Below are 13,506 nucleotides of genomic sequence, written 5' to 3'. Positions count from 1 at the left end.
TCGCGAGTTTGAGAGGCGCGATCCTGAAATCTGACAATTTGGCGGGTCCTCTATGGGGTAGCCCAAAACAGAGAACCGTGATCAAGGGAAAGGTTAACAAGGAGGTTTGCCCTAGTATTTACCCTCTCATCTTCGGCAACAGCATCAGTAAAGGAACCTATTAAAACAAAGGAGCGAGAAAGATTTAAGAGACGTAGCATGAAGATGGAAGATATCGAGGGTGAAACAAGCATACCCGACATATCCGCACCGGCTTCATTCATTAACTCGAGCATGAAATTCTCTCGAGCGGTCGCTTTCTCAGCCTCGGAAGTAGCAATCTCCCTAGCAGCCACGGCCTCGTGAGCTTGTTGAAGTGCAATTTTTTCGGCTTCAGATGACTTACGAGACTTTTCCAACATCACAAGTGTTTGCTTCTTCGCATACTGGAGTTGCTGCCGAAGTTCATCTAATTCTTGCGGCAAGGAATCTTTGGCAGGTGTAGTATCAGCAAAAGCTCTCCTTGAGCGAGAAGAAGAAGGCGAAGTATTGGAAGGACCAGGAGCTGGCGTATAATTGTCAAAAATCAACTGGAAAAAAGAAATATTTCGACATCAATCACTGAGTAAAGATAGATTTCCATTCATTCCCATAATATATACATGTCTATTACAAAAGAAGGACCTTCTAGAGACCTACTGAAGCAGTTATCGCCAAAGAACTCTACGGCGACAATACCAAAAGAAAAGAGGTACGCTAAAAAGAAAAAAGCAAAGATGCATTCAACTAGACCTCCGGCCTTGATGAGCTAGGAGTCGAAGACGGTTTGATCCCGAGATAGGCCAGGATTTTCTTCGTGTTGGGCTTAGCTGCCTTAATCAACGACTTCCACCTCGATTGCTCTATCTGCTCAGTGTCGCCAACTTTCGCCCAGTCGATAGTTTGCTGGCTATCGGCAACCAAAGCAACAGTGTTTTCAACGGCGACCTTCATATTCTCATGACGCACCTTCAGCCCAAGATCTTCTGGTGGATCAAAGCACTTGGCCAGATTAAGGAAAGTTGCGGGTTCCTCTTTCTTTGGGAAGAAATAGGGAAAGAGCCGCGACAGCCCTGCTTTAGCGTGATCAATGCCTTCGCGTGCCTCTGACCCATGAAACTCGAGGAAAGAAAGGGCGTCGAGAAGAGGATCATCGTCGGGATCTTCAAGTTCAAACTCTTGAGCCGTTCTATCTGTCAAGGAAGAAACTTATTGAGCAACAAACGAGTGCAGAAAAGAAAATACAAAGGATATGAAATGGTTCAGATACTTACTAAGAAAGCGGCGACTTTGCGTCCTTATACGCTTAAGGATCGCTTCCTCGCGAGCAGATTGTGCAGTTATATGCTCGCTCAGTGAAGTCTCGGCAGCGTGAAGCCTCCTCCTAAGATCTTCGACACTAGCAGCTTCAGTCTTGGCCTTGTCAGCCTCTGCTCTGGCTTGAACAGCATCTAATTCAGCTTTCTTACGAGCCTCTTCACTTTGCTCTAATTTTTGAGTAAGTGCATTGGCACGCTCGTTGATAGCCGCCAATTTTTCTGCCAAGAAAGATAAAACTTCGTTAAAATATCGACAACAAAGGAGTAACAGAGTAATGGTAAAAAAGAAAGCAGCAAGGCATCACCTTCGGTTTGGTTAGCATATTCACGATACCCAATGAATTGAGCACCGATGCGAATAAGCTCTTTGATCATGGGCTGTTAAGAAAAGAAAGGGACAAAGCAAGAAAATTTCGGTATGAGAAAAATATAATGGCATTCAGAAGCAAACAGAGGAAGTACAGACAGTGACAAGAGTATGGAGAACTTACATCATCCAAGAGAGGGTTCGAAGAGCTACTCAATTGGAGACTCAGCTCCGGAATTGCTTCAGTCCTTCCCCTTTTTGGCGAAGGGACAAGGGGGCTCGAAGGAGGAGTAGATGTGCCGACGTTTTGTTGAGGAGGCGAGGATTCTTCTCCTTCAACTGGCTTTTCCGAAATAACTAGAGTATGTGACGTACTCGTTCGAGCAGCCACATCCAAAGTTGGTGTTTCTTCATCATCATCACTGTGGAAAAAGAGGTGGCAGCATAAAAAGCAAGGCAAACAAAATTCTTCGAATAGAAAAAAAAATAAAAAAAAAAGACAGGGAACTCACGAACTGATGAGACTCTCGAGATATGGGTCATACGCTGCCTTTCGCGGTGAAGGAGCAACTTCTTCGGGTTGGGAGGTCCCGGAATCCTCGACATTACTCCTTTTCCTTTTGTTCTTGGGAGAAACAGCAGGAGGAGGAGATTGTGCTGATGTAGTACCTTCAGAGGGAGCATCCTTTTCAATAGATCCCGCAGATTTTCGAGAATCTGCGGGTTCATTCACAAAAGAGGGGGCCTCCTGGTTGTCATCGGCAATAATGGCCCTTTCTTCGACATCTCCACCTTCAGGAAGAGGAGGAAGGGAAGCCATAGTAGGATGATTCTGCAGAAAAATAACGACAAAAGAAAAATTAGAGAGATATCAATACAATGAGATGCAGAGAAAGTTCGGAATAAAGTAAAAATTCGAGAAGACGAAATACCTTGGGGAGAGGATTGGTAGAGCTGTATGGTTCCACGCGGCACGAGGAAGGAATAGGATCCCTCTTGCTCAGCGAGGAAATTCTTCGAATCAGCTTCTCCAAGTCCTTCACAGAAAGATCATTGGAGAGCCTATTGGCGTCATTTTCACCAGCATACGTCCAAAGGGGATTTTTGCGAGCCTGAAGAGGCTGCACTCTAATCCTAAGAAAGTAGGCAGTGATTTGAATGCCAGACAGTTCTTTGCCTCGAGTATTTTGAAGCTGATGAATACGAGACATAAGTGCTTCTGTCGCCTTTTTCTCTTCTTCGGAAGCCTCAGCATCCCAGGAGCGGCGGCGTTGAATTTTGGCATTTCCGTCAAAAGGGACTATGTTGTGCTCCACAGAATTGGCACTTTCTTCGTGTATGTAGAGCCACCTTTTGCGCCATCCTTGGACAGAATCAGGAAATTTGACGTCGAAGTAATCAACGTCAGTTCGGACGCAGATAACAACACCACCTATGTTATAAGTGGCGTTGTGGGAGCCATTGCGGCGGAGGCAGAAAATGCGTTTCCACAAAATCCAATTAGGAGGGATTCCAAGGAAGCATTCGCACAGCGTGATAAAAATGGAAATATGGAGGATGGAATTGGGGGTCAGCTGGTGCAGCTGAATCCCGTAGACAAAGAGAAGACCGCGGAGGAAATCATGGATTGGGGTAGAAAGGCCGCGGATGAGATGATCAACGAAACTAACCCGGTATTCCATTGGAGGGTTTGGGTAGCTTTCTTCGCTGGGAAAGCGGATGGCGTCTTCTTTTTTCATCAAGCCAAGCCTCTTCAGCATGTTGACGTCTTGGTTGGAGATTTTAGATCTCTCCCACTCAAGATCTTCAGCGGCCATCTTGGATTCTGGAGTACTGTGGCGAGTGAGTCGCGTGCGCGGTGGCATCAACGGCACTGGAAAAAGCAATGCTTGTGCGTGCGGAAGATCAAACAGAGTTGGGCGCAAGGGAAGTTTTTGCAGAGGGGAACAGATGTGCGGCGCAAGCGAAGGAGTGGACCGAGGTTGAAGAAAGGTTTATATAGGATTCGGGAGAAGTAATGAACCGTGGGATGAAGGAATCATGTGGTGAAAAAAGATCTAGTAGATAAGAGGGTAAAAAGGTATTTTTACTGAGGTGGAATAGCACAGGCGTTACCGTACGTGCGCCAGGAAAAGCGGAGGACGTGTGTCCCCCACTTGCACGACGTGTCAACGTGGTGGGAACAATGGACCCACAAGGCAGACAAATCCCGACTATTAATAGAGCTGAAGTGAATTTGACAAAGGAAAGTATGTCGACAAGAAAAATAAAAGGAGAATGGCGACAGGAGAAGTTATTTGAATACTTCGGGAGCCTTTGGTCAAATACAAGTTTTTGCCCAAATGCTCGGGGGCTACTTCGATAAAAGTAAAATTTCGACTATGGCAATATAGAAATTGCGGGAGCCTACAACCAAGCACAAGTTCGTGGCTGTAGCCTCGGGGGCTACTCCCATCGGGAGCGCTGTTCGCGCACCCGAGAGATAAAAAAAAGAGAGAGAATATCGGGAAATAATGACAATATAGCGACAAGATGGATTAAAATGTTGAGCCTACAACCAAGCACAAGTTCTTGGCTGTAGCCTCGGGGGCTACTCCCATCGGGAACGCTGTTTGCGTGCCCGATGAAATTAAAAAAGGAAAAGGAAGAAAGATAGAAAAGCAAGAGAGTATATTTCGAGTTATAATTAACTCTACATATACTCCCATCGGGAGATTAATATAAGTCATATTTGACTCGATAAAATGTGCCATTCCAACAGCCGGAAAAGCACTCGACAATATATTCTCAGAACGCCAAAGTTGCGATCAATTTCTGAATGCCGCAAATTTGCGAAGGTAAGACCCCAGATCCGTTCTGCTGGGCGTGGCATCGCCTAAGACTGCGCTCTGCTACTTTTATCCGTATCAATAGATACGAAGAAAAATCCTAACGGACGCGTTAGGTACTCGATAAATTTTACTGGGACTCGACAGAATGGTAAGACCTTAAGCGGCACCTGTCGAAGTTTGCACCGATATCCCGAGATCATGTCCAGGGACGTGATCTTGAAGTAGGTTTTTGCGGATTGCCACTAGAGCAGTTAACTAGTACCTGATCCGTCAGATGAACTAGCCACAACTACCAGTATCCCTGTACAATATAGAAATTTATATAAAGAAATATAGAAAAGTTTAAATTGTCAAATAAAAATAAACAGTGGAGATTTTCCCTGACTCTACGATTCAAGCAAAATCTCGGGGGCTACTGACATAGGCATCCCAAATGGGCCTGCCAAAGATAGTACCCGGGGTTTAATGAAGGCCCACTACCCGAAGAATAAGAAGATTCGGGAGTCCACGATATATTAAGGAAAGTAGAATTGTAATAAGAAGTGTTGTTTGTAATCTGGCGGGATGAGTTAGAAACCGTCCCGGACTCTGTAACTTGTACAAAACGAAACCCTCGGCTCCACCTCTTATATAAAGGGGGAGTCGAGGGACGAGGAGATCATCGAATCATTGTTCACAAACCCTAGTTTTCATAATCGTCGAATACTTTTCGGCTGAAACCTTCGAGATCTACTTGCCCTCTACTTCTAACTAAACCCTAGCCTATAACCCGTAGGCATTGACAAGTTAATACCTTGTCAGCTGACTTTGGCCGCATACGAGGTGTTGGCGCTCTTCTTCTTGCCCATGGCGTGTGGAGCTTTTGAAGGAGGAACAGAGGGGGCAGGAAAGCTTGAACGAGAAGATGAGAAATAAGAGGCGTGAAAAGTAAAAATGAGGAGGCCCTCTATTTATGCCGTCAAAATTTATGCAAGATCGTGGCCATAACTCCACAGACATCGTGGGAGGTGGATCAGATCTGGCTGTACACGTGGCGTCTAAAGAAAGAACGGAACCGGTGGCCCATTATTCCCACGATGTGCGAAAATCGAGGAGACGCCTCGGTCGGCGCGCGTGTACTGGTCACTTCCTAAAAACTGCCCACGCAGAACTAGGGTGGGCCCGTCAGGTCATCTTGTCAATCAAACCACAACAGCAATACGTCAACAGTGACGTTATAAAGATTGTTGCGAGCAGTCGAAGAAAAATGGAGAAACATCGGATGATCTTGTGCCCAGACTCGGGGGCTACTCCCATCGGGAGCGCTGGACGCGCACCCGACATAATGAGGACTCGAAGAAAAAAGAATGAAGAAAAAGATGATTGCTCAGCTCGAGTCTGCACCCGATTGCAAGCACCCGTGCCCAGACTCGGGGGCTACTCCCATCGGGAGCGCTGGACGCGCACCCGACAGAACTTTTTTTTTTGCACTCCAGGATCATGCCCGGGGACTTGATTCTGTGTAGGGTAACGTTGTTTTGCCATCTGTAGTTAACCAGCAAAAGCTGGGCACGTTACTCGTTATCTCTTACGTGCGGACAATATATCGGATGACCTATGAAGACTTGCAGAAAAACTTCGGCAGAGCAAAACGTTCGAGTGGTACAACTTGAGTCTACGCACGGATTACAAGCATCCGTACCTAGACTCGGGGGCTACTCCCATCGGGAGCGCTGGACGCGCACTCAACAGAAGAAGATGATGCTGATTCAAGATGAACAAGAACAATCAAGGAGAAGAACATTAAGAGGAAGCATGCTTCAGTCTCTACCCGAACTATTTTCGGCTAGACACTCGGGGGTTACTGACGTGGGCATTACCCTTCGGGTAACCGATATTGCCCTACCCTATACGATCTAACTAAAGGTCCATGAAGGTATTCGAGGGCAAGATGGACCACTTGGATGTCGCAGCAGAAGATTCCTTGGCAGGCAAGACAAGGAAGGAGCCGAACGAGGAAAGTTTAGAGCTAGAATTATTGTAAAACTAGTCGAACTCGGTTAGATCTCTTGAGACCTGGCCCGCTATATAAAGGCCAGGAGAGGGGCTGTCGAGGGACACAATCAATCTTAGCAATCATAGCCACCAGAAAACTAGAGCTAGGTCGCCGCAACACTTAGCCTCTCGACGAGATCTCAGCCGAACCCTTCGGCACTCCATTTTAACCCATTATTATCATAATCAAGATCAGACAGGCAGGACGTAAGGGTTTTACCTCATCGAGGGCCCCGAACCTGGGTAAATCGCTCTCCCCGCTTGTCTGTGAACCGATGTCTCGTGTCAGCTTGCAGGATTCCGTCAACCCTAAGCCCCAATCAGAGGGCATTGCCGAGGAGTACCCTCGACACGCGCGATGGGAGCGGAACCGTCTGGCCACCGCCGAACGCAAGGAGAGGAGGCGCGCGTAGGGGAGGCGACAACGGGCGGGGCCGTCGAACGCACCGCCGGGCGGTCAGTAGTCTAGGTTTAGATGAAATCTAGCCGTTTTCATTCAAACTTTGTAATATATAATCAAAATTGAATGAAAACCTTTATTTTCATGCACCAATATTCATTTGGGGGAGGCGTTTGGGGGACGCGACTAGGGAGCGATGTCCCCCAAACGCGGCACGAACGAAACACGTCCCCCAAACGCTCGATCCAGCGCGGTTTGGGGGACGCGACTGGAGATGCTATAAACCCCCACAACCCAGCAGCTCGGGTTCCATTAGCTGTTGTTGAAGAGATTGCCTAGCCGCCCCTCCGAAGTTCGCTAGACGCGTCGCAATGGCCGAGGCCGAGGCACAGGCGCCAAACCCCTGCAGCATCTGCCTGGAACCCATGGCGCCCTCGGAGGCGCAGCGCGGCGGCAGCAGCTGCGCGCACGCGTTTTGCCGATCGTGCCTGGAGGGCCACGTCCGCGCAAAGGTCGAGTCCGGCCGCGCCGCCAACGTGGGATGCCTCGACGCGACATGCGCCGGCAAGCTGGACCCAGAGCTTTGCCGCGCCGCCCTCCCCGGCGACGTGTTCGAGCGGTGGTGCGCCGCGCTGTGCGAGTCCATATTCGTCGGCGCGCGTCGAACGTACTGCCCTTTCCCGGACTGCTCCGAGATGATGGTGGCCGACGACGACGGTGAGCGCGTGACGCAGACGGAGTGCCAGGTGTGCAGGCGGCTCTTCTGCGCCCAGTGCGGCGTCGCGTGGCACGCCGGCGCCGACTGCGCGGCGTACAAGCATCTCGGCAGGGTGGACACGGCCAGGGAGGACATGATGGTGATGGAGATGGCCAAGGGGAAGAGCTGGAAGAGGTGCCCCAGGTGCCAGTTCTTCGTGGAGAAAACCGATGGCTACTTGCACATTACCTGCAGGTATAGTACTGTATCATTTTTTACTCCTATTTTATTTACTTCTTGAGGAAACGTATCATGGAGGCCTTAGTAAACGGTCGTACGTACTTGAATTCTTGAAAAGTTCAGTGCAAGTGTATCAAAAATTGATGTTCATCAAATTGGCAGGTGCGGCAATGAGTTCTGCTACGGATGTGGCATGCAGTGGGCTAGTCATTCCGGGTGCACCATGTAGCCTGACATGAGATCGATGCTCAGATGCATGACAGAAGATATTCTGGGACTACTATTTTGACTGAAGACGATGGCAACATTTAGATGTAGTTTATGCTATAGCTTGACGTCCTATATGGTTCATGATGAGAAAACGAAAAGCTGGATGTTTGAAACCTTTATTTGTAAAACTTCCCTTGAAAGTCTATAGACCTTTTGTGAAACCTTGTTAATTAGTTGATGCAAAAGTTTCTAGGGATTTCTTAGGAAAAATGTCCTACTAGAGGCAATCTTATAAATAACAATACATTTGGGGTATCTGCATATTTCCTATGATGGAGAAGCTCATATAGAAAACCATTCTTATGAACTGAAATCCTAGAAAACGTTTTTGAAAGTCCATAGCTCTTTGACTAGAAACTTATTGAGGGTTAGAGTAACTACAAAAGGTCACTTATTTGTGAAACTTCCGTTGAAAGTCTAGACCTTTTGGATGTTGACAAGGTCCTAAAGATGTCAATTTGGCCATTAATTCATATTTTAATATATGCAAAAAAAATCAATAAAAGTATTAGATTATATAAATATTTTCAGACAAATGTATATGCTTGATTTCCAAAATTACAATCAATATGTACATGGAACAGTATTCATAGTCAAAATTTTGAAAGTGGATGACCAAAGACATGTCCAAAGCGTCACTTGTCTACCATATCGACAAAGTATATATGTAAAAGACAATATTTCTCCAGCTTCAACCGCATCTTCCTTTAAAAAAAATACAGGAACATCCTAACCGCTGTAACATGAACTTGGCATGGTTTTCATTGGTGTGACCAATTCATATATATACGCTATGAAATGATAATGTGCATAAAAGTTATCGAGATATGCCACTATTAGTTTGTGTTCGTTAATTTGCAGAATGGCGATATACTCATTCATCTGCCATGCTGCTTCTTCTTCCTTTATGACACTCTCCAAAAATGTGAATTTTTACATTTTCATATGAGAAGTCTGAAACCTTGTTATTTATGATGTCGTCTCGTACCGTTACTTTTTTTTAGAACTTCGTGAAAACAAATTATGCACACGTTAGAAACCTATAAAAACTAAATTATCCAAAAACCTTGAAAGTTTGTCTCATGTAAAAAGGAGTATCTGTTGCGCTTTTGGCATATGATATGAATATTTATACATTTTTCCTGAATTATTGAAATTATAACCCCGTGGCATTGTGTACATTTAACATTGTTTTTTTACATTCCGAAAATCTAAAGAATGCAGAATCAGCATCCAAAACCATGTAGAGAATTACAGTTACATTTTTTATGAGGATTTTTTTGTGCCCAAAACATGGTTCTAACGTTAAACCAGTCTGTGTGATCTATTCGTCTTAATTTGGCTCAGGTTGGACACAGAAGACGAGGGACAGTAGCAGGCCATTCCCATTCCCAAGTCGCACCGAACCTGTGCAGCGTTAAACACGTCCGCGTAAAACACTCGGGCGCGGTTTACATTCCGATGTGAAGGAAATGAACCCTTTAAATACCAACTAAACCAACGAAATCATCACACATCAGGCAGTTACCGGATACTAGTTGGATGCCCGTGCTTCGCTACGGTTTCACTAAATTTATTTTGTTGCACTACATGCAAATACAATACAAGTGAAAATTCACGTGTATTAAAAGATGTTAACATGATATTTACAAAATAATTAAGGTTTAACTTCACTTTTAAGTGCAATGTAATGAAGATGTAATTCAACACTGATTCTTGCAGGCTATGTGCTTTTCGTTGTACCGGTGACAATGATATTGATCAGTGAGATTTTTGAGATGTTTAAGATGTTCAACTAAACTATGATGGCGCAATCTCATACTGCTCAACGTTGTTTCTAAATCATGCATAAAGTAGGCAATGGAATATGAAATAAAAATTATTTGAGAAAATCTGATGGCACATTGCACGTGAAAAGAAAATATTTGTGTCGCATAATTGTGCACATCAAAATAATTTTTTAAAACTATTTAGCATTTGTACTACAACCAGGTAAAGAACATCACAAAGATGTTAGAAGAGGTAATGAAAACCAAGATCATGAATACACATGTATGCCCATCTTCGAGAGTGCAGAAGAAAGCAACTTGTCAATTTTCCACATCAAGTTCTATCATGCAAACAAGAAGTAGTTGAATCGTTGATCTCTGTTCCACCAATGTTTTAATATAATACTTCATCTTTTTGCTAGAAAAAGTGACGAAATTGAAATATATCTAATATAGCATATTATGGGATCAACACCGGATGGTACATAAGATCAAATTTATGACCTCGCAAACAAGAAAAAAAAGGGAAAACATTAACATTTTGTCTAGGATAATGGCAAGCAGCTTAAGTTTTTTTTGCGTCTAAAGTAATAGCACAAGCAAGTAAATTAGCCTATGAAAATCTTTTTTTTCATTGTACCATAATCTCCAAAAGGAGGGAAACCATAAAATGTTTATTCAAAGTTGAGGAGCAAGAGTTATAGAGAGGTTAACCTAGGTTACGAGCAACTATAATGGAGAGCTTGCATGCGCATCGACAGCTGAATGAAAAACTTGGATTACCTCTCTTTTTACCAATAGCAATTCCACCTACTTATAGACAACCAAGAGATCAATCTCTAGAAATAGCAAACCGAACAATACAATGCTTCGAAAAGTACATACGGTGTAGCAATAACTTGCACCTCTCACAACTTATACTCACACAACAACTGAGTGCAAGGCACACCTAAATCCCTTCGCGAAAAGTGCTTTAACTATATGACTCGTCTAGCGGACGCACAGGCGCCCGCTCGTACGTTCTGGCGCACCCCCGTAAAAGGAAGGACACTGACCCGATTTCCCTCATGGACCCTAGCGAGTAGAGACCACCCCGATTTCCTTGTCTCCCTCCTGCCCCAACCTCCTCCGACTTACCAGCCCAACCATGCTCGCCGCCAGCCTCCCCCACTCTAGCATGCGCGCTCTCCGTCGTCGATTTCCCATCCAGAGCACGTGATGGCCGCCTACGAGGTTCGTCGTCTCCCGACGCACAAGCTCGGCGCCGCCTCCTTCTTCCCGCCCCTCCGTCGGCTTTCTCTCGCCTTGCCGCTAGCTTACCCACGCGATCTTGCCTAGCCGAGATTAGCTGTCCCGGGGGCAGCAATATCACAGGCACGTGGACGGCAAAAGGTTCCTCAGGAACCGCACCGGAGGAAGACTGGAAAACTTACCCATTCGGATGTTGTGCATTTAATCCTTCCACTTCTGTTTATGTACACAATATCTTGTTATACACACAAGAGCCATCTCTTCTTTATTCTCTGCCAATTTGTTGCCTAACGAGATATTCACTTTGGCTCATAGGAGCATTTGCTCCCACTATGTGAATCTACATCTTGAAGTGTCAAAAAATTCTAAAGTAAAAAATTTCATGTACATCTACAAATTTTATGTTCGTGCACAAATTTTCAAAAGAAACTAAAAAAAATTGCGGCTCCTGTAAAAAGGACAAATTTTGATGCTATAACACGACTACGTACAGGACATTTTTTTGTCTTTTTTGTACACGCCACATAAAATATTTTTTCTCCATAAAAACTTGTGCACTAACAAAGAATGTCACGATGTACACCAAAAAAATTCTGTCAGAATTTTTTAACATTTTTAAAATTGTTTTTTAATTATTTTATATAATGGGAGCATTTGCTCCTATGAGCCAAAACGCCACCTCCTTGCCTAACACCCTAACCTCATAATGGTTTCATTTCGTAAGAGGCAATGAAAAAAATATTTAGAAATTTCAAAAAAAAATCACGAAAAACATGTATATCTCCATAATATATGTGTGTTCATCAAATTTCGCGAGGAACCAATATGTTTTCTAGTCTATGTAAAAAAAGAAAATTTATCTTCTGAAAAGCCTTATTTTTAGCATTGAATTTTGTCTTTCTACACACGCCACACCACAAGTCGTTTTTTCATGAAATGACTTTGTGAACGCGTAGCACGTGAAGATACACATGCGAATCTTTTGTTTCAATCTTTAAAAAAAATTCAAAATATGCGTAACATGCATTTTAAAATAAAGGAAGCATATGCTCGCATGTGCTAAAACACCACTCTCATTACAAACTACTTCCTCTGCGGTAGCTAATATGAAAAGGAGGGAGTAACTAATCCAAACAGTCTCTGAAATGTTATAAAAAAAAACTCATTGAATGGTTACTCCATGCTGCCATACCCTTCAGTTCCGAACATGGTTCGTCGTGAAATTCCGATTGACACTCAATATTAGGACATGTAACCTGATAAATAGAAAAGGTTATCAGGACGCGAATGAAATAATCATAGGTAATCATGGAAATGATAGGGTACACCATGAAGAGTTATACCGTCCATCTAGGAAGCAAATACTATCTCCATCCCAAGGCAAGCTTATATTTTTTTGAAAAGTCAAATTGAGTAAAGTTTGACTAAACTTTTAGAAGAATCTATAAACAAATATAATATTTTGTATTTTACATGTTAACTATTTTTGATAAAAACTTGATCAAGCTTGATATAGTATGACTTTTTGAAAAGTTATAAGCCTTAAATCTTAGGATGGAGGTAGTATCTTCATAGCATCCATTGTAGTAGCCACCACATGAAGACCATTCGCATCTGGTTCCTAATTATCATTAGAAAATAGAAGACTTACTTGACACTCTCATAACACCAGAAGTACAATAACTACAAAATAAATTCCAGATCACTCTCGCATGGTAAATCAAGTGCCAATACTCATTTATCAAGTATTCAAGTTGGGGATGCCCCATTTCTAAAAAAAAACAAGTATTCAAGTGCCAGAAGTTAAAAAAAAAAAATCCAAGAGTGAGTGTGATGTCCATCTAGAAAATAAATTAACAATACAGTTCCATCGAACCATATAGCACCAAGTTGCATGGAGGAGGCGTTTTGGCTCATAGGAGCAAATGCTCCCATTATACAAAATAATTAAAAAATAATTTTAAAAATGACAAAAAATTCTGACATAATTTTTTTAGTGTACATCATGACATTCTATGTTAGTGCATAATTTTTCGTGGAGAAACAACCTTTTATGTGGCTTGTACAAAAAAGACAAAAAAATGTCCTGTACGTAGTCATGTTATAGCATCAAAATTTGTCTTTTTTACAGGAGCCACAAAAAAATTTAGTTTTTTTTGAAAACTTGTCTGCAAACATAAAATGTGTAGATGTACATGTAAAATTTTATTTTAGAATTTTTTGCCACTTCGAAATGTTGATTCACATAATGGGAGCAAATGCTCCTATGAGCCAAAGTGAATATCCCCAAGTTGCATCTGTTTTTAAATATCTAGCTGATCTAAGAATTGCAAGAACAACCTATGGAACAACAAAGTAGAAAGATCACAA

General features: G+C 43.4%; 1 protein-coding gene across 1 annotated transcript; it reads left to right on the top strand.

The window, feature by feature from the left end:
* Positions 1-7,280: 7,280 nt before the first annotated feature.
* On the top strand, positions 7,281-8,075 carry LOC124651913 (E3 ubiquitin-protein ligase RSL1-like). The gene is made up of 2 exons (XM_047190930.1): positions 7,281-7,861; positions 8,009-8,075. The coding sequence occupies exons 1-2, from the start codon at positions 7,281-7,283 to the stop codon at positions 8,073-8,075; spliced, it is 648 nt and encodes a 215-aa protein (XP_047046886.1).
* Positions 8,076-13,506: the final 5,431 nt, after the last annotated feature.

The sequence above is a fragment of the Lolium rigidum genome, chromosome 1, assembly GCF_022539505.1.
Source record: "Lolium rigidum isolate FL_2022 chromosome 1, APGP_CSIRO_Lrig_0.1, whole genome shotgun sequence".
Lineage (NCBI taxonomy): Eukaryota > Viridiplantae > Streptophyta > Magnoliopsida > Poales > Poaceae > Lolium > Lolium rigidum.
Note: the sequence above shows the minus strand (reverse complement) of the source record. Positions and strands in the feature narration are given on the sequence as shown.